The sequence below is a fragment of the Dendrobates tinctorius genome, unplaced genomic scaffold, assembly GCF_039654945.1.
Source record: "Dendrobates tinctorius isolate UK_male_01 unplaced genomic scaffold, ASM3965494v1 ptg000065l, whole genome shotgun sequence".
Lineage (NCBI taxonomy): Eukaryota > Metazoa > Chordata > Amphibia > Anura > Dendrobatidae > Dendrobates > Dendrobates tinctorius.
In genome coordinates, this window is record NW_027361733.1 from 1,865,214 (window position 1) to 1,883,995 (window position 18,782).

General features: G+C 43.2%; 1 protein-coding gene across 1 annotated transcript in view; it reads right to left on the reverse strand.

Moving 5' to 3' along the window:
* Positions 1-13,092, reverse strand: part of FBXO24 (F-box protein 24) — a 61,022-nt gene extending 47,930 nt beyond the window's left edge. The window contains 1 exon segment of the mRNA XM_073580477.1: positions 12,996-13,092. Coding sequence (XP_073436578.1) covers positions 12,996-13,092 — 97 coding nt within the window.
* Positions 13,093-18,782: the final 5,690 nt, after the last annotated feature.

The window sequence follows — 18,782 nt, forward strand, 5'->3', positions numbered from 1 at the left end:
GTATACAAAATGGTGTCGTTTGTGGGGGGTTTCCACTGTTTAGGTACATTAGGGGCTCTCCAAAGGCAACATGACACCCGCAGACCATTCCATCAAAGTCTGCATTCCAAAACGTCACTACTTCCCTTCCGAGCCCCGACGTGTGCCCATACAGTAGTTTTCTCCCACATATGGGGTATCAGCATACTCAGGACAAATTGGACAACAACTTTTGGGGTCCAATTTCTCCTGGTACCCTTGGGAAAATAAAAAAAAAGGTGATTAAAAGATCATGTTTGTGGAAAAAAAACAAATTTTTTATTTTCACGCCCGGGTGTTATAAACTTCTGTGAAGCACTGGGGGGGTCAAAATGCTCACCACACATCTAGATAAGTTCCTTAGGGGGTCTAGTTTCCAAAATGGTGTCATTTGTGGGGGGGTTCCACTGTTTTGGTACATCAGGAGTTTTCCAAACGCGACATGGTGTCCAATCTCAATTCCAGCCCAAAACGTCAAATGGCGCTGCTTCCCTTCCGAGCTCTGCCATGCGACCAAATAGTGGTTTACCCCCACATGTGGGGTATCAGCGTACTCAGGACAAATTGCACAATAACTTTTAGGGTTCTGTTACCCTTGGAAAAATAAGAATTGAGGGTGAAAAGATCATTTTTGTGGAAAAAATATGATTTTTTAATTGTATGGCTTTATGTTATAAACTTCTGTGAAGCCCATGGAGGTTCAAAGTTCTCACCACACATCTAGATAAGTTCCTTAGGGGGTCTAGTTTCCAAAATGGTGTCATTTGTGGGGGGTTTCCACTGTTTTGGTACATCAGGGGTTTTCCAAACGCGACATCGTGTCCGATCTCAATTCCAGCCAAAAACGTCAAATGGCGCTGCTTCCCTTCCGAGCTCTGCCATGCGCCCAAATAGTGGTTTACCCCCACATGTGGGGTATCAGCGTACTCAGGACAAATTGCACAATAACTTTTAGGGTCCTGTTACCCTTGGGAAAATAAAAATTGGGGTGAAAAGATCATTTTTGTGGAAAAAATATGATTTTTTAATTGTACCGCTGTACGTTATAAACTTCTGTAAAGCCCTTGTGGGTTCAAAGTTCTCACCACATATCTAGATAAGTTCCTTGGGGGGTCTAGTTTCCAAAATTGGGTCACTTGTAGGGGGTTTCCACTGTTTAGGTACATCAGGGACTCTCCAAACGTGACATGGCGTCCAATCTGAATTCAAGCCAATTTTGCATTGAAAGTCAAACGGCGCTCCTTCCATTCTGAGCTTTGCCATGCGCCGAAAGTCGTTCCCCCCACATATCAGGTATCTGCGTACTCAGGACAAATTGCACAATAACTTTTGCAGTTCAATTTCTCCTGTTACCCTTGGTAAAATAAAAAAAATTGAACCTGAAGTATTTTTTTTATGAAAAAAAGGTAGATGTTCATTTTTTTTTAAATATTCAAAAAAATTCCTGTGACGCACCTAAAGGGTTAATAAACTTCTTGAATGTGGTTTTGAGCACCTTAAGGGGTGCAGTTTTTAGAATGGTGTCACTTTTGGGTATTTTCTATCATATAGACCCCTCAAAGTGGCTTCAAATGTCATGTGGTCCTAAAAATAAAATGGTGTTGTAAAAATGAGAAATCGCTGGTCAACTTTTAACCCTTATAACTTCCTAACAAAAAAAAATTTTGGTTCCAAAATTGTGCTGATGTAAAGTAAACATGTGGGAAATGTTAGTTATCAAGTTTTTTGTGTGCCGTATCTCTGTGATTTAAGGGCATAAAAATTCAAAGTTGGAAAATCGCGAAATTTTCAAAATTTTCGCCAAATTTCCGTTTTTCTCACAAATAAACGCAAGTTATTTGAATGAAATGTTACCACTAACATGAAGTACAATATGTCACGAGAAAACAATGTCAGAATCACCGGGATCCATGGAAGCGTTCCAGAGTTATGACCTCATAAAGGTACAGTGGTCAGAATTGTAAAAATTGGCCCGGTCATGAACGTGCAAACCACCCTTGGGGGTGAAGGGGTTAAGGATGCTGCGTTAGCACTTGGATTATTATTCGATGATAGCATCTGGAGACATACTTTAACAGATGCTTGCATTCTTAACATGCCTTCCCAACTTAGAGACATGTTTGCTTATATCTGTATTTTTGGCCCCCCCAGTAATCCACTTAAATTGTGGAATGAATTTAAGGACCATTTTTTACAAGACTACTGTCATACATACCACAGCAACACTGAAGAGTGTATCGATTGTATAGGATATGCTATGAAAGATGTCCAAGATGTCCTCATAGTCCATGGAAAAACTTTTGCTGATTATAATTTACCACGCCCAGCAAAAAATATTAAACAACTCCTTAAACAATATGATAAGGATTATGAGTTAAAAAAAGCTGCAGAGATGAAAGAAACTCTTAATCAGGAGCAACTTTTTGCCTATGATGTCATTACTGAAGCTTTCCAAAATAGCAGTTTAATAACAAAGTGCTTTTTTCTCGATAGACCTGGTGGCAGTGGAAAGACCTACCTATACCATCTACTTACACATCATTTAAGAGGACAAGGAGAAATTGTGTCACCTGCAGCAACTACAGGAATAGCATCTAACTTGATACAAGGAGGCCGAACAATCCACTCTCTCTATGGCATACCTATTCCGATCAACAAAACATCTGTTTCCAGGATTAAAAACGATACAAATGCAGGAAAACATTTACAGAGTACAAAACTTTTTATTATTGATGAGTGCACTATGGTCCAAAAACATGCATTGAATGTGATAGATATACTTCTACGTGACATCATGACAACAAATGTTGCTGAAAAAAATAAAACACCATTTGGAGGTAAAGTTATTGTTCTTGGAGGAGACTTCAGACAATGTCTTCCCGTCATCGCTCATGGAACAAGAATAGACATTGTAGATTCCTGCATTAAATATTCAGAACATTGGCAACATTTTACCAGACTGCCGCTAATCAACAACATGCGCTCCACTGATCCTGAATACAGCACTTGGTTGCTTAAACTTGGAAATGGTGAGCTGTCTAATGAACATAACCTTGGAGAGGATGTCATTGAAATTCCTTCAGACATGCTTTGCACTGGCTCTATAGTAACCGAGATCTTTGGAGACCATATTTGCATTGATGTTAATGACCAACAAAGCCTCGACACTGCTGCATCACATGCTATACTATGTCCGAAAAATGATGACGTCGATTTTCTGAACTGTAAAGTAATGGATCGCATTAGTGGTGATTATACTGTATATACAAGTGATGATTCTGTCGATGCTGATGAGGCAGAGGAATGTGAAAACTACCCAGTTGAATTTTTAAACTCTCTGACACCATCAGGAATGCCATCACATCTCTTAAAACTTAAAATTGGCACCATTGTGATGCTATTAAGAAACCTAAACACCAAGAAAGGTCTCTGCAATGGCACTCGCCTCATTGTCATTGCCTTACTCCGCAACATCATACAGGCTAAAGTGATTACTGGCTCAGCTGAAGGAGACATTGTGTTTATTCCACGCATCGATTTGTGTCCTTCAGAAACTGGGTTACCTTTTAAATTAAAACGTCGACAGTTTCCTCTAAAACCTGCTTTTGCTATGACCATTAACAAATCCCAAGGACAGACCCTCAATCGAGTTGGAATTTTTTTGCCCGAACCTGTATTTGCCCATGGACAATTGTATGTTGCATTCTCCCGAGTAAAGCAACGCAGCAACGTTAGGGTCAAAGTGGTGGATACACCACTTCAAGGACAATTGCTACCTAATAGCCCAAAAATCTTCGCTAGAAATGTCGTTTACAAAAATGTCTTACTTTAAACTATTTAAGTTGGTCCTAGAATTGATAGATATATAGATATATAAATAATAGTTACATTCTAAATAGATATAGATAATAGACTTCTAAGACTTCTATACATAGCTTGATATATGTTATATATATATATAAATATTTTAAGCAGATAGATATATCTTACACTAATTATCTCTTTCACATATATGTCATAGACATAATTAAATCCATAAAAATATACATAGGTATAGGTATATATAGATTAAAAAAAAAAAGGCAAAAACAAAAAAAATTTAGGCAAACATACGTAGATTTCAACTACATAGCTAACACATACCTACATAACTTAGGTAATAATAATTAATTTTTTATTTATTAATAGAGTACTATTATTTCAATAGCACTTTACATACATCAGTAATACTGTCCTTCTTGAGGCTCACTATGTAAATATCTTATCCACATAAAAACATAGGTGTGATACATCTATCTACTATAATAAATGCGCTAAGCAGCTTCCGGGTTGTAACAACTTCCGTCCAGTTGTAACTGGTGATGTCACAGCACACCTCTTGCCATGTTAACCCTCAACACACCACTCCTCCTCAACACACACTCCTGTCACCTTTCACTATCTCCACTAACGTCCAGTCGCAGGATTTTAGAATACTCAAGATGGCGTGGCCACAAGAACATGTCGCCGGCGTGGACAACGTCGGGATTTAGGATGGCGCCGATGGAAGAAGATGTCTGGGATCGTGGAGCAGCGACGATGACGGTGTGAGTATGAGAGACGGAGTGAGAGAAAGGGTTGTATGTGGAGTGAAAGAGTGAGTGGACGTGAGTGGAGATGGTGAAAGGTGAGAGGAGTGTGTGTTGAGGCGGTGTGGTGTGTTCAGGAGGAGTGTGTGTTGAGGGTTAACATGGCAAGAGATGTGTCACTATCCTCCCGATGCGATAGCATCGGGCCTTAATCTACTATAATAAATGCGCTAAGCAGCTTCCAGGTTGTAACAACTTCCGTCCAGTTGTAACTGGTGACGTCACAGCACACCTCTTGCCATGTTAACCCTCAACACACCACTCCTCAACACACACTCCTCTCACCTTTCACTATCTCCACTAATGTCCACTCGCAGGATTTCAGAATATTCAAGATGGCGTGGCCGCAAGAACATGTCGCCTGCGTGGACAACGTCGGGATCAAGGATGGCGCCGGTGGAAGAAGATGTCGGGGAACGTGGAGCAGCGATGATGACGGTGTGAGTATGAGAGACGGAGTGAGAGAAAGGGTCGTATATGGAGTGAAAGAGTGAGTGGACGTGAGTGGAGATGGTGAAAGGTGAGAGGAGTGTGTGTTGAGGCGGTGTGGTGTGTTCAGGAGGAGTGTGTGTTGAGGGTTCACATGGCAAGAGGTGTGTCACTATCCTCCCGATGCGATAGCATCGGGCCTTAATCTACTATAATAAATGCGCTAAGCAGCTTCCAGGTTGTAACAACTTCCGTCCAGTTGTAACTGGTGACGTCACAGCACACCTCTTGCCATGTTAACCCTCAACACACCACTCCTCAACACACACTCCTCTCACCTTTCACTATCTCCACTAATGTCCACTCGCAGGATTTCAGAATACTCAAGATGGCATGGCCGCAAGAACATGTCGCCGGCGTGGACAATGTCGGGATCCAGGATGGCGCCGGCGGAAGAAGATGTCGGAGATCGTGGAGCAGCGACGATGACGGTGTGAGTATGAGAGACGGAGTGAGAGAAAGGGTCGTATGTGGAGTGAAAGAGTGAGTGGACGTGAGTGGAGATGGTGAAAGGTGAGAGGAGTGTGTGTTGAGGCGGTGTGGTGTGTTGAGGAGTACTGTGTGTTGAGGGTTCACATGGCAAGAGGTGTGTCACTATCCTCCTGATGCGATAGCATCGGGCCTTAATCTACTATAATAAATGCGCTAAGCAGCTTCCGGGTTGTAACAACTTCCGTCCAGTTGTAACTGGTGACATCACAGCACACCTCTTGCCATGTTAACCCTCAACACACCACTCCTCAACACACACTCCTCTCACCTTTCACTATCTCCACTAATGTCCACTCGCAGGATTTCAGAATACTCAAGATGGCATGGCCGCAAGAACATGTCGCCGGCGTGGACAATGTCGGGATCCAGGATGGCGCCGGCGGAAGAAGATGTCAGGGATCGTGGAGCAGCGACGATGACGGTGTGAGTATGAGAGACAGAGTGAGAGAAAGGGTCGTATGTGGAGTGAAAGAGTGAGTGGACGTGAGTGGAGATGGTGAAAGGTGAGAGGAGTGTGTGTTGAGGTGGTGTGGTGTGTTGAGGAGGTGTGTGTGTATTGAGGGTTAACATGGCAAGAGGTGTGTCACTATCCTCTCGATGCGATAGCATCGGGCCTTAATCTACTATAATAAATGCGCTAAGCAGCTTCTGGGTTGTAACAACTTCCGTCCAGTTGTAACTGGTGACGTCACAGCACACCTCTTGCCATGTTAACCCTCAACACACCACTCCTCAACACAAACTCCTCTCACCTTTCACTATCTCCACTAATGTCCACTCGCAGGATTTCAGAATACTCAAGATGGCATGGCCGCAAGAACATGTCGCCGGCGTGGACAATGTCGGGATCCAGGATGGCGCCAGCGGAAGATGATGTCGGGGATCGTGGAGCAGCGACGATGACGGTGTGAGTATGAGAGACGGAGTGAGAGAAAGGGTCGTATGTGGAGTGAAAGAGTGAGTGGACGTGAGTGGAGATGGTGAAAGGTGAGAGGAGTGTGTGTTGAGGCGGTGTGGTGTGTTGAGGAGGACTGTGTGTTGAGGGTTCACATGGCAAGAGGTGTGTCACTATCCTCCTGATGCGATAGCATCGGGCCTTAATCTACTATAATAAATGCGCTAAGCAGCTTCCGGGTTGTAACAACTTCCGTCCAGTTGTAACCGGTGACGTCACAGCACACCTCTTGCCATGTTAACCCTCAACACACCACTCCTCAACACACACTCCTCTCACCTTTCACTATCTCCACTAATGTCCACTCGCAGGATTTCAGAATACTCAAGATGGCATGGCCGCAAGAACATGTCGCCGGCGTGGACAACGTCGGGATCCAGGATGGCGCCGGCGGAAGATGATGTCGGGGATCGTGGAGCAGCGACGATGACAGTGTAAGTATGAGAGACGGAGTGAGAGAAAGGGTCGTATGTGGAGTGAAAGAGTGAGTGGATGTGAGTGGAGATGGTGAAAGGTGAGAGGAGTGTGTGTTGAGGAGGTGTGTGTGTATTGAGGGTTAACATGGCAAGAGGTGTGTCACTATCCTCTCGATGCGATAGCATCGGGCCTTAATCTAGTAAAGAAAATATGGATAAAGATGAAAACTGACGCACGGATGTACTATGTACATGCTTAATTGTATGTTTCATAAAATGTAGATAGAAATAACAATAAGTGTATTAAAAATAAAATAAAAAATAATAAAAAAAATTAATAAAAATAAGATTAATGTTTTAATAATTTTATCTAAAAAGCATATAGCTCAATCTCATGGTTGAGGCCTTTTGGGGCCAGGCTGTCAAGAGTGTAAATCCACTTTGACTCCACTCTTGACATAGCTTTCAAATAGTTGCCCTTCCTTGGATTTTGGGGGACCACCTGGATTCCACAATAGGATACCCCCTTGTAAGACTGATTATGTCTGTCCAAAAAATGACGCGATAAGGGGTGACCTTTGAATCCTTTTTTAATGTTATCCAGGTGCTCCTTAATCCTATCCATTAAACGTCTCTTGGTTCTGCCTACATAGATTTTATTGCAAGGGCACCTGAGTATATATATCACCCCCTTAGTTTGGCATGTTATTTCATCTCTAATACTAAATTTATTATTTGTCATATCTGTGAATGTCGTTTGTAACTTCCTTTGTGTCAACGTTCTATTGCAACATAAGCATCTCCCACATGTCAAAAACCCAGATGGTTGTGTATTTGAATTAGTAAGGAGTGTTTGGCGTAAGGATGGCCTTGTTATGGGTTTGATCATTTTTGTGGTGGGTGCCACTAGAAGCCCTAAATTCTGGGCTCTAGTGTAAACAAATCTAGGACGTTGCTGTAGCAATTCCCCTATGTGTTTATCCCCCTGTAATATTGGCCAATATTTTCGAATAATGTTATTGAATCGTTTATAGCCCGCATGAAATTGTGTAATAGGTAATTTTTTTATTTGATCTTGAATACTAAGTGGAGTGTCATAAAACAAGATACTCATAAACACAATCAGACCAGGAGGAAATATTCCTGGCATAATAAATTACACCTAGATGCCTCCTCTGTTGTGTAAGACCTAAATATAGATCAGTCGCTAAAGACAAATATGAAAAGGGGGGGAGTGGAAAACCACTGATATACGACCACAGATCCGGTATAAAAAATATATATCTTTATTAAGACAGGTATACAGAATTTAGACAAAAACAGTGCTCAATAGTGCATTAGAACAACACACGCAACATGGGAAACATCGCAGACCTCCCTAAAGAATTCAAATCATATAGTCCAAATGGATACCACAATCTCCTCACATTAATAGATGCATGGTATTATCACTATATCATCACTTATATGACACATCTTCAATATTACTTCATTAAGGCTAGTTTCACACTAGCGTTTTTGAGCGCAGCGACGGCCTGCGCACGGCAGCCGCTAAGCCCCGCCCCCTGCCGCGCCTCCGCCGGTAGATCCGCCTACCGGCGCATGACGCTGCATGCGCCCCCCATCTTTAACACTGGGGGCGCAGGCTGTGCGCAGTATGCGTTTGGCGGCGCATGCGTCCTTTTGACGGTGCGCCGGCCATCGCTGCGCTCAAAAACGCTAGTGTGAAACTAGCCTAACACACCAGCCCTGATGACATATTGCACAAAAATGTATAACCAATAGATATATGTGAGCAAATGTATATGTATATATAGGGCACTGTATGGAAATATAGTATGACCTAATAGTATATATCTAGTGGTTACTATCAAAGAGCAACTCTAAAGGTGGACAGAGGGTGTCACTGTTAACATACCCCACCAAGATGGTTTATACAATTGCCTCATTAAAACTGTTATTTCTATATAGAGGACCTTATCTGGCCCAAAGAGGCAATAGAGTGACAACAAATCATGGAACTAACGTCTCACCACACACACGGCAAAATTGGAAAAATCCCAAAACATCCATCATCTTATGGCCGCTGTTATGATTGAGTCACCGTAGGAGGCAAAAACAGAAATGCTAGCTAAGTCCAGAAAACCAGAGAAGTTGGCAGCTATCGGATTGCAGACCCCTGAACCTATCAACACAACTAGCAGTAGCTGTGGGGGGTTCCTACGATGCCCTAGACCCCTCGATCACAGCCGGAGAAATAGCTAGGCCTAAAGAAAGAAAGGGGAAAACTAAACTGCCCCAGAGCAGACCCCAAAGCAATAGGCAGCCCCCAACATATAATGATGGTGAAGCAAGATGAAAACACTAACACAGGCAGAAAGATAGACTGAGCAAAGACGGGACCCAATCTAGCTAGATAGAAAAGGACAGGAAGGCTGCTGTCTGCAATCCGTGAAAAACCCTATGAAAATAAGAGCCAACAGACTGACAGTGAAAAAGGCCCTGAAGACGCTAGGCTTCAAAAAAGCTATGTCAGTACTCAGGAATATTCTGAAGACAGAGCTACAGGCAAAAGGAGATTCAGCTCACCCCAGCAGGGAATGGCAGAATCCGGAAAAGCAAGGAAAACAAAAACAAAACACTAATGCAAACAGGCAAAGCAGAAAAACTTAGCTTAGAGGAGCAGGGATCAGACTGGTGTCCTAGAAGTCCACAGAGAAATCACCCGCAGGGCAGAAGGGCGTCGGCAGCCTTATATCCAGTCCGTGACTCCACTCAGCCAGTCATCCTCATCAGGTTCAGGTGCCTGATAATCAGGCTCATTACCTTCCTTCACCAGAACAGGGAGTTCACCAGACCTCAGTGATGAAGGGGAAAATGAACTCACAACAGGCCGCTGTTCCATTGTTGCTTCTCTCTACCCAAAGACGCATGCGGTGATCATGGCGGTAATTTCTTACCAGCAAAGGGCGGTAGTGAGGGAGTCCCAGGGGGGTCTGCGCGTCCTCTATATAGAAATAACAGTTTTAATGAGGCAATTGTATAAACCATCTTGGTGGGGTATGTTAACAGTGACACCCTCTGTCCATCTTTAGAGTTTCTCTTTGATAGTAACCACTAGATATATACTATTAGGTCGTACTATATTTCCATACAGTGCCCTATATATATACATATACATTTACTCACATATATCTATTGGTTACACATTTTTGTGCAATATGTCATCAGGGCTGGTGTGTTAATGAAGTAATATTGAAGATGTGTCATATAAGTGATGATATAGTGATAATACCGTGCATCTATTAATGTGAGGAGATTGTGGTATCCATTTGGATTATATGATTTGAATTCTTTAGGGAGGTCTGCTATGTTTCCCATGTTGCGTGGGTTGTTCTAATGCACTATTGAGCACTGTTTTTGTCTAAATTCTGTATACCTGTCTTAATAAAGATATATATTTTTTATACCGGATCTGTGGTCGTACATCAGTGGTTTTCCACTCCCCCCTTTTCATAAGTGGAGTGTCACTATTCTGAGATTTGTATATTAGAGATGTTCTAGACATGTTTTCCACCTCTTTCTTGGTTTGGTTCAATTGTTGAGGATCATAGCCTTTTTCCATGAACTGGTCTGTCAGACGTTCTGTTTCCTTATGGAAATCCTGGGTATTTGTACAATTTCTTTTTACCCTCATGTATTGGCTTTTGGGTATATTTGTTAACCACACCGGTAGGTGACCGCTATTAATGTGAATATAGCTGTTTGAATCCACTTCCTTGTGGTATCCCTTGGTGATTAATTTATTGTGTTCTACACAGATCGTTAAGTCAAGGAGGTTCACACTAGTCTTGCTATATGTAGGTGTAAATTCCAGGCCATATGAATTTGTATTTAGACTAGCAATGAATGTTTGTAAGTCTAAGAGTGCGCCATCCCAGACAAAAAGTATGTCATCGATAAAACGCTTCCATAATAATAGTAATTATAGCAGCAAGGCGTTTCTTGAGGCAACAATACACACAAAAAAAAAAAAAAAAAAAAAAAAAAATTTCTGCCCAAGACTAATGATTGGTATGGGTTGCGGCTGGGTGAGCTATTATATAAGGACGGGCTGACAGGTATTCAGCATAGCCCTGATGAAGAGGGAAGCCCCCCTCGAAACGCGTTGGTTTGTGCCCCTTGTGCACCCGTCCTCCTCCCTGCCTGTGACGTCACAGTAGCTCCGCCCCCCCACTCTCGCCACGTCCTCGTCAATACTTCCGGCCGGAGTACACGAGGTGCTGGCGTCTACCCGCTCCCCTACTACACGCTGCATAGCTTATCGCTCCATCAGCAGCCGCTGCCTCAGCCAGATTGCGCCAGAGCAATCACCAGAAGTAAGTGCATAGAAGTCCTACCAGGACTAACTGGCTACTGGAACGCTAGCACTATTTGTGGGTTTAGTGGATCCCTCCTTACCCAGCACTTTGTCATTTTTTTCAACAGTGGATATCGTCCCTGCACCGGCTCTAAATAAAGCCAACAAAGACCATTATAGAGAGTCTATCAGGATTTACACCTGGGTAGCATAACAAATCTAGCACAAGTAAAGGGCATGTCACACTAAGAGATATCGCTAGCAATATCGCTATAACTACTGACGTTATAGCGATATTGCTAGCGATATCGCTATGTCTGATACTTGCCTACGACCGGCTCCCCCGCTGGTTATCGCTGATCGCACGAGAACGTTCAGGACTGTTTCTCGTCGTCTGCTTCCTGCGGCGCTTCCTGCTGTGAGGACGAGCGACGCGTGGAGCCGGGCGGGAGGACGCAGGATCGCCTGGTGTGACAGGTAAGTAGCAACCCCCGACCCCTGCGATGTCGCTGGTGAGATCTGCCTGTGTGGCAGCTCACTAGCGACCACTTAGTGATGCACCAGCGATCCTGACCGCGTCATATCGCTGGTCGGGATCCCTGGTACATCGCTAAGGCTGGTTTCACATTAGCGCTTTTTAAGCGCACGCACGGCTGGGGGTAGCTCCGCCCCCCGAGCCGGCTCTCTGCCCGGCGTGCCCGCCCCTTGCTTGTAGCGCCGCCTCCTAGCGCACAGCGGCGCCTGCGATCGGCGCACCCTATCTTTAGCATAGGGTGCGCAGATCGTGCGCAGGCCGTGCGCTAGTTGCACTTTGACCTGCGCTGCGCACTTTTGACGGTGCGCCGTGCGCGCCAAAATCCAAAAAGTTTGATTTTGGCGTGCACGGCGCACCGTCAAAAGCGCGCTTAAAAAGCGCTAATGTGAAACCAGCCTTAGTGTGACAGTACCTTAAGTGCATATGTACCCCAGGAACTAAGACTGAATATCAAGGTTGTGGTCACTGTTAGTAATTGAAATTCTCTTCATATTTAGTATTGTATCAATTGATCCACCATAAAGGGAACACCCCGAAGAGAATATAAACGTTAAGATACAACCAGTGAGTATGGTGGACATGCAAGGAGTGGTGTGACCTTTTGTATGTTTTATTGGTACCTTAATATATCATTGTTCCAATAGCATCAGCAGCTATCAAAAACGAGATCTCTACCATCAGATAACCTGCAAACTACTTGCCACGTAGACATCTCAACTTACACAGAATATTCTACATCAACTGCATCTGAGTTTTTGGATAGGTAGCGCCCGTGTTACTTTACCGTAATTACGTAACAAAGATTATGTTTTCAGCGGTACCATGGTTGTTTATATCCGTCTTTTTGATTGTGCGTTATTGCACTTTTTTGTTCAGTGGTATGATGATAAAGATTTGTTTTTTGCTTTGTTTTTTATTTGTATTTTTTAAGGGGTTAACTAGTGGGACAGTTTTATAGGGCGGATCATCACGGACGCAGTGATACTAAATATGCGTACTTTTATTTATTTTATTTTTTTATTTCCTAAAGATGAATTTATTAGGGTATTTTTTTTTTTAAATTTATTTAGAGATTTTTTATAATTTTTTTTCACTTTATTACTTTGTCCCGGGGAGGGGACATTAGTGTGAAGTGTCTGCTCTCTGCAGGCACTGAGGAAGCCACCTTCCTGCAGGACCCCGAGGGCCCCTGTGGCCATCTTGTATCTGGGGGCCTGCAAGGAAGGAGACACTCGGACAGCGCAGCACATCGCGTTGCTCCAGGAGTTTCAGGGAAGCACGGAGGGAGTCCCCTCCCTGCCGATTCTTCCCTAATCCCCCGGTACACTGCGATCATGTTTGATCGCAGTGTGCCAGGAGTTAATGTGCCAGGAGCGGTCTGTGACCACCCCTGACACATAGTGCTGGGTGTCAGTTGTGATAATCAGCTGACACCCGGCCGCGATCAGTGGCGCTTCCCCCCCCCAGTCAGTTTCATTTTCATCCCTCGCCTACTGTATCCTCACCCATGCCTTGTAGATTGTGAGCCCTCGCCGGCAGGGTCCACTCTCCTCTTGTATCAGTTGTGACTTGTATTGTTTAAGATTACTGTACTTGTATTTATTATGTATTCCCCATCACATGTAAAGCACCATGTAATAAATGGTGCTAACATACTAATACTAAAATTGAGTGAGGCCACACATGTCTAGTCAGCAAGTGACCACATGTATGCAAATCGCCAACACCACAGAATCCTGACAGCGTGCAGTTTGCACTGTGGGAATTCAAAAGTCTGAAGTCACATGGAATGACTGAAGAGTCATCACAAACTTGCACAACGCCTTTAATGCTCATAACATACATAACAATATGTGAATTAGTCAGTATCACAAAAAAAACATTTGCATCCAGATACTGGATAGATGACGTTGTCTCTGGAGTTGCCTCTTTCTTTTCATCTTCATCTTGTCTAGACACCATGATAAGTCCTCTCATCCAGAGCTTCTTTCTGCAGATTTCCATCTTCTCCGGTCTTCTACATCCCGACACAACACCCTTAAAGATAGCAGTGTCATTATAATGCTCCTAAATAAAAATATCTGCCCTAAGCTAAGCCCCTAAATAAATAATTTCCCCTCACTATATTCCCAAAGCAAAAGATGACCCTCACACTGTCCCTCTTATGGTACATGCTCTCCACACTGCTCTCACTCTTTTACATACTGGGCCACCTCTTCACACTGTCTTCTCACACTGTGTCCATCCTATAGAGCCCAGTCTCTATACTATGCCCCTTCATTACATTCCTCCTTTGGCATACTGTCTCCTCCTGGCTGTGCCTTTACACTATTCCCCACACTACTCAGACTTTATTCTGTGACCGCACACACTTTTCTCCCCCCATATTGTCTACTCACATTTTGTGTTCCCTCCTCATGTATGTCTCCCCTGCTAACTATACTGTCTGCTCATACACTACCGTTCAAAAGTTTAGGGTCACTTAGACATTTCCTTATTTTTGAAAGAAAAACAGTTTTTTCCAATGAAGCTAACATTAAATGATTCAGAAATACACTCTATATACATTGTTAATGTCGTAAATGACTATTCTAGCTGCAAACATCTGGTTTGTAATGCAATATCTTCATAGGTGTATAGAGGCCCATTTCCAACAACCATCACTCCAGTGTTCTTATGGTGCTTTGTGTTTCCTAACTATGTAAGAAGTCTAATGGATGGTTAGAATACCCTTGAACACCCTTGTGCAAGTACGTTGGCACAGCTGAAAATAGTTTGGCTGATTAGAGAAGCTATAAACCTGATCTTCCTTTGAGCTAGTTGAGAATCTGGAGCATTACATTTGTTGGTTCAATTAACCCCTTCCTGACATCAGACGTACTATCCCGTCCATGGGATCCGGGCCCCTATGCCCATGGACGGGATAGTACGTCTAGCGCGATCAGCGGCGCCCACGTGGTGAGCGCCGCTTTATCGCGGCCGGGTGTCAGCTGATTATCACAGCTGACACCCGGCACTATGTGTCAGGGGCGGTCATGGACCGCCCCCGACACGTTAACCCCTTGCACACCGCGATCAAACATGATCGCGGTTTACCGGGAGTTAAAGGGAAGCATCGGCAGGGAGGGGGCTCCCTCCGTGCTTCCCTGAGCCCCCCACGGCAGCGCAATGTGCAGCGCTGCTGCGGGGGACTCCTTTCCTCCACCCCGGATCCAAGATGGCGACGGGGGCCTTCGGGGGCCTGGAGGAAGCTGGCTTCCTCAGTGCCTGCAAAGCGCAGGCATGAGGAAGCCTTGTGCACTGCCTGTGACAGATCGCTGATCTGTCACAGTGATCTGTGATGTGACAGATCAGCGATCTGTCACAGGACAGTGATGTCCCACCTGGGACTATGTAATAAAGTTAAAAAAAAATTTAAAAAAAAGTGTACAAATAATTTTAAAAAAAAATCGCCAAATAAATTAGTAAAAAAAAAAAAAATATTCCCCAATAAATTCATTTTTTGAAAATAAAAAAAACCCAAAACAATAAAAGTACACATATTAGGTATTGCCGCGTCCGTAACGACCCGCCCTATAAAACTGTCCCATTAGTTAACCCCTTTAGCGAACCCCTTAAAAAATAATAAAAAATTAAGCAAAAAATAATGATTTATTATACCGCCAAACAAAAAGTGCAATAACGCGCGATCAAAAAGACACATATAAATATCCATGGTACTGCTGAAAACGTCATCTTGTCCCGCAAAAAACGTGCCACCACACAGCATCATCAGCGAAAAAATAAAAAAGTTATAGCTCGCAGAATAAAGCGATGCAAAAATAATTATTTTTTATATAAAATAGTTTTCATTGCATAAAACCGACGAAACATAAAAAAAGACCTAAATGAGGTATCGCTGTAACCGTACTGACCCGAAGAATAAAACCGCTTTATCAATTTTACCGCACGTGGAATGGTGTAAACGCACTCCCCCAAAAGAAATTCATGAAACGCTGGTTTTTGTTCATTCTGCGTCAAAAAAATCGGAATAAAAAGCGATCAAAAAATGTCACGTGCCCGAAAATGGTACCAATAAAAACGTCAACTCATCCCGCAAAAAATAAGACCTCACATGACTCGGTGGGTCAAAATACGGAAAAATTATAGCTCTCAATATGTGGTGATGCAAAAACTATTTTTACAATAAAAAGCGTCTTTTAGCGTGCGACAGCTGCCAAACATAAAAACCGCCATAAATAGTAAATCAAACCCCCCATTATCACCCCCTTAGTTAGGGAAAAATAATAAAATTAAAAAAATGTATTTATTTCCATTTTTCCATTAGGGTTAGGGTTAGGGCTTGGGTTAGGGCTGAGATTAGGGTTAGGGGTGTGTTGGGGTTCGGGTTGGAGTTAGAATTGGGGGTTTCCACTGTTTGGGCACAACAGGGGCTCTCCAAATGCAACATTGCGTCTGATCTCAATTCCAGCCAATTCTGAGTTGAAAAAGTCATATGGTGCTCCTTCCCTTCCAAGCTCTGCCATGCGCCCAAACAGTGTTTTACCCCCACATGTAGGGTATCAGCCTACTCAGAACAAATTGCAAAACAATTTTTGGGGTCCAATTTCTCCTGTTACCCTTAGGAAAATAAAAAATTGGGGGCAAAAATATCATTTTTGTGGAAAAAAATGATTTTTTTATTTTCACGTCCGAGCGTTATAAACTTCTGTGAAGCACTTGGGGGTTCAAAGTGCTCACCACACATCTAGATAAGTTCCGTGGGGGGTCTAGTGTCCAAAATGGGGTCACCTGTTGGGAGTTTCAATAGTTTAGGTACATCAGGGGCTCTCCAAACGCACATGACACCCGCAGACCATTCCATCAAAGTCTGCATTCCAAAATGGCACTGCTTCCCTTCCGAGCCCCGACGTGTGTCCATACAGTAGTTTTCTCCCACATATGGGGTGTCAGCGTACTCAGGACAAATTGGACAACAACTTTTGCGGTCCAATTTCTCCTGTTACCCTTGGGAAAATGAAAAAATTGGGGACTAATTGATCATGTTTGAGGAAAAAATACGATTTTTTTATTTTCATGCCCGGGCATTATAAACTTCTGTGAAGCCCTTGGGGGTTCAAACTGCTCACCACACATCTAGATAAATTCCTTAGGGGTTCTCGTTTCCAAATTGGGGTCATTTGTGGGTGTTTCCACTGTTTAGGTACATTAGGGGCTCTCCAAAGGCAACATGACACCCGCAGACCATTCCATCAAAGTCTGCATTCCAAAACATCACTACTTCCCTTCCGAGCCCTGACGTGTGTCCATACAGTAGTATTCTCCCATATATGGGGTGTCAGCGTACTCAGGACAAATTGGACAACAACTTTTGGGGTTCAATTTCTCCTGTTACCCTAGGGAAAATAAAAAAATTGGGGAATAATTGATCATGTTTGTGGAAAAAATACGATTTTTTTATTTTCATGCCCTGGCATTATAAACTTCTGTGAAGCCCTTGGGGGTTCAAAGTGCTCACCTCACATCTAGATAAGTTCCTTAGGGGGTCTAGTTTTCAAAATGGGGTCATTTGTGGGGGGTTTCCACTGTTTAGGTACATTAGGGGCTCTCCAAAGGCAACATGACACCCGCAGACCATTCCATCAATGTCTGCATTCCAAAACGTCACTACTTCCCTTCCGATCCCCGACGTGTTCCCATACAGTAGTTTTCTCCCACATATGGGGTATCAGCATACTCAGGACAAATTGGGCAACAACTTTTGGGGTCCAATTTCTCCTGTTACCCTTGGGAAAATAAAAAAAATGGTGACTAAAAGATCATGTTTGTGGAAAAAATACGAATTTTTTATTTTCACGCCCGGGCGTTATAAACTTCTGTGAAGCACTGGGGGGTTCAAAGTGCTCACCACACATCTAGATAAGTTCCTTGGGGGGTCTAGTTTCCAAAATGGTGTCATTTGTGGGGGGTTTCCACTGTTTAGGTACATCAGGGATTTTCCAATCGCGACATGGTGTCCGATCTCAATTCCAGCCAAAAACGTCAAATGGCGCTGCTTCCCTTCCGAGCTCTGCCATGCGCCCAAATAGTGGTTTACCCCCACATGTGGGGTATCAGCGTACTCAGGACAAATTGCACAATAACTTTTAGGGTGCTGTTACCCTTGGAAAAATAAGAATTGAGGGTGAAAAGATCATTTTTGTGGAAAAAATATGATTTTTTAATTGTACCGCTGTACATTATAAACTTCTGTAAAGCCCTTGTGGGTTCAAAGTCCTCACCACATATCTAGATAAGTTCCTTGGGGGGTCTAGTTTCCAAAATGGGGTCACTTGTAGGGGGTTTCCACTGTTTAGGTACATCAGGGACTCTCCAAACGTGACATGGCGTCCGATCTGAATTCCAGCCAATTTTGCATTGAAAAAGTCAAACGGCGCTCCTTCCATTCTGAGCTCTGCCATGCGCTGAAACAGTCATTCCCCCCCCCCACAAATCAGGTATCAGCGTACTCAGGACAAATTGCACAATAACTTTTGCAGTCCAATTTCTCCTGTTACCCTTGGTAAAATAAAAAAAATTGAACCTGAAGTATTTTTTTGTGAAAAAAAGTTAGATGTTCATTTTTTTAAAAATATTCAAAAAAATTCCTGTGACGCACCTAAAGGGTTAATAAACTTCTTGAATATGGTTTTGAGCACCTTAAGGGGTGCAGTTTTTAGAATGGTGTCACTTTTGGGTATTTTCTATCATATAGACCCCTCAAAGTGGCTTCAAATGTGATGTGGTCCTAAAAATAAAATGGTGTTGAAAAAATGAGAAATCGCTGGTCAACTTTTAACCCTTATAACTTCCTAACAAAAAAAAATTTTGGTTCCAAAATTGTGCTGAT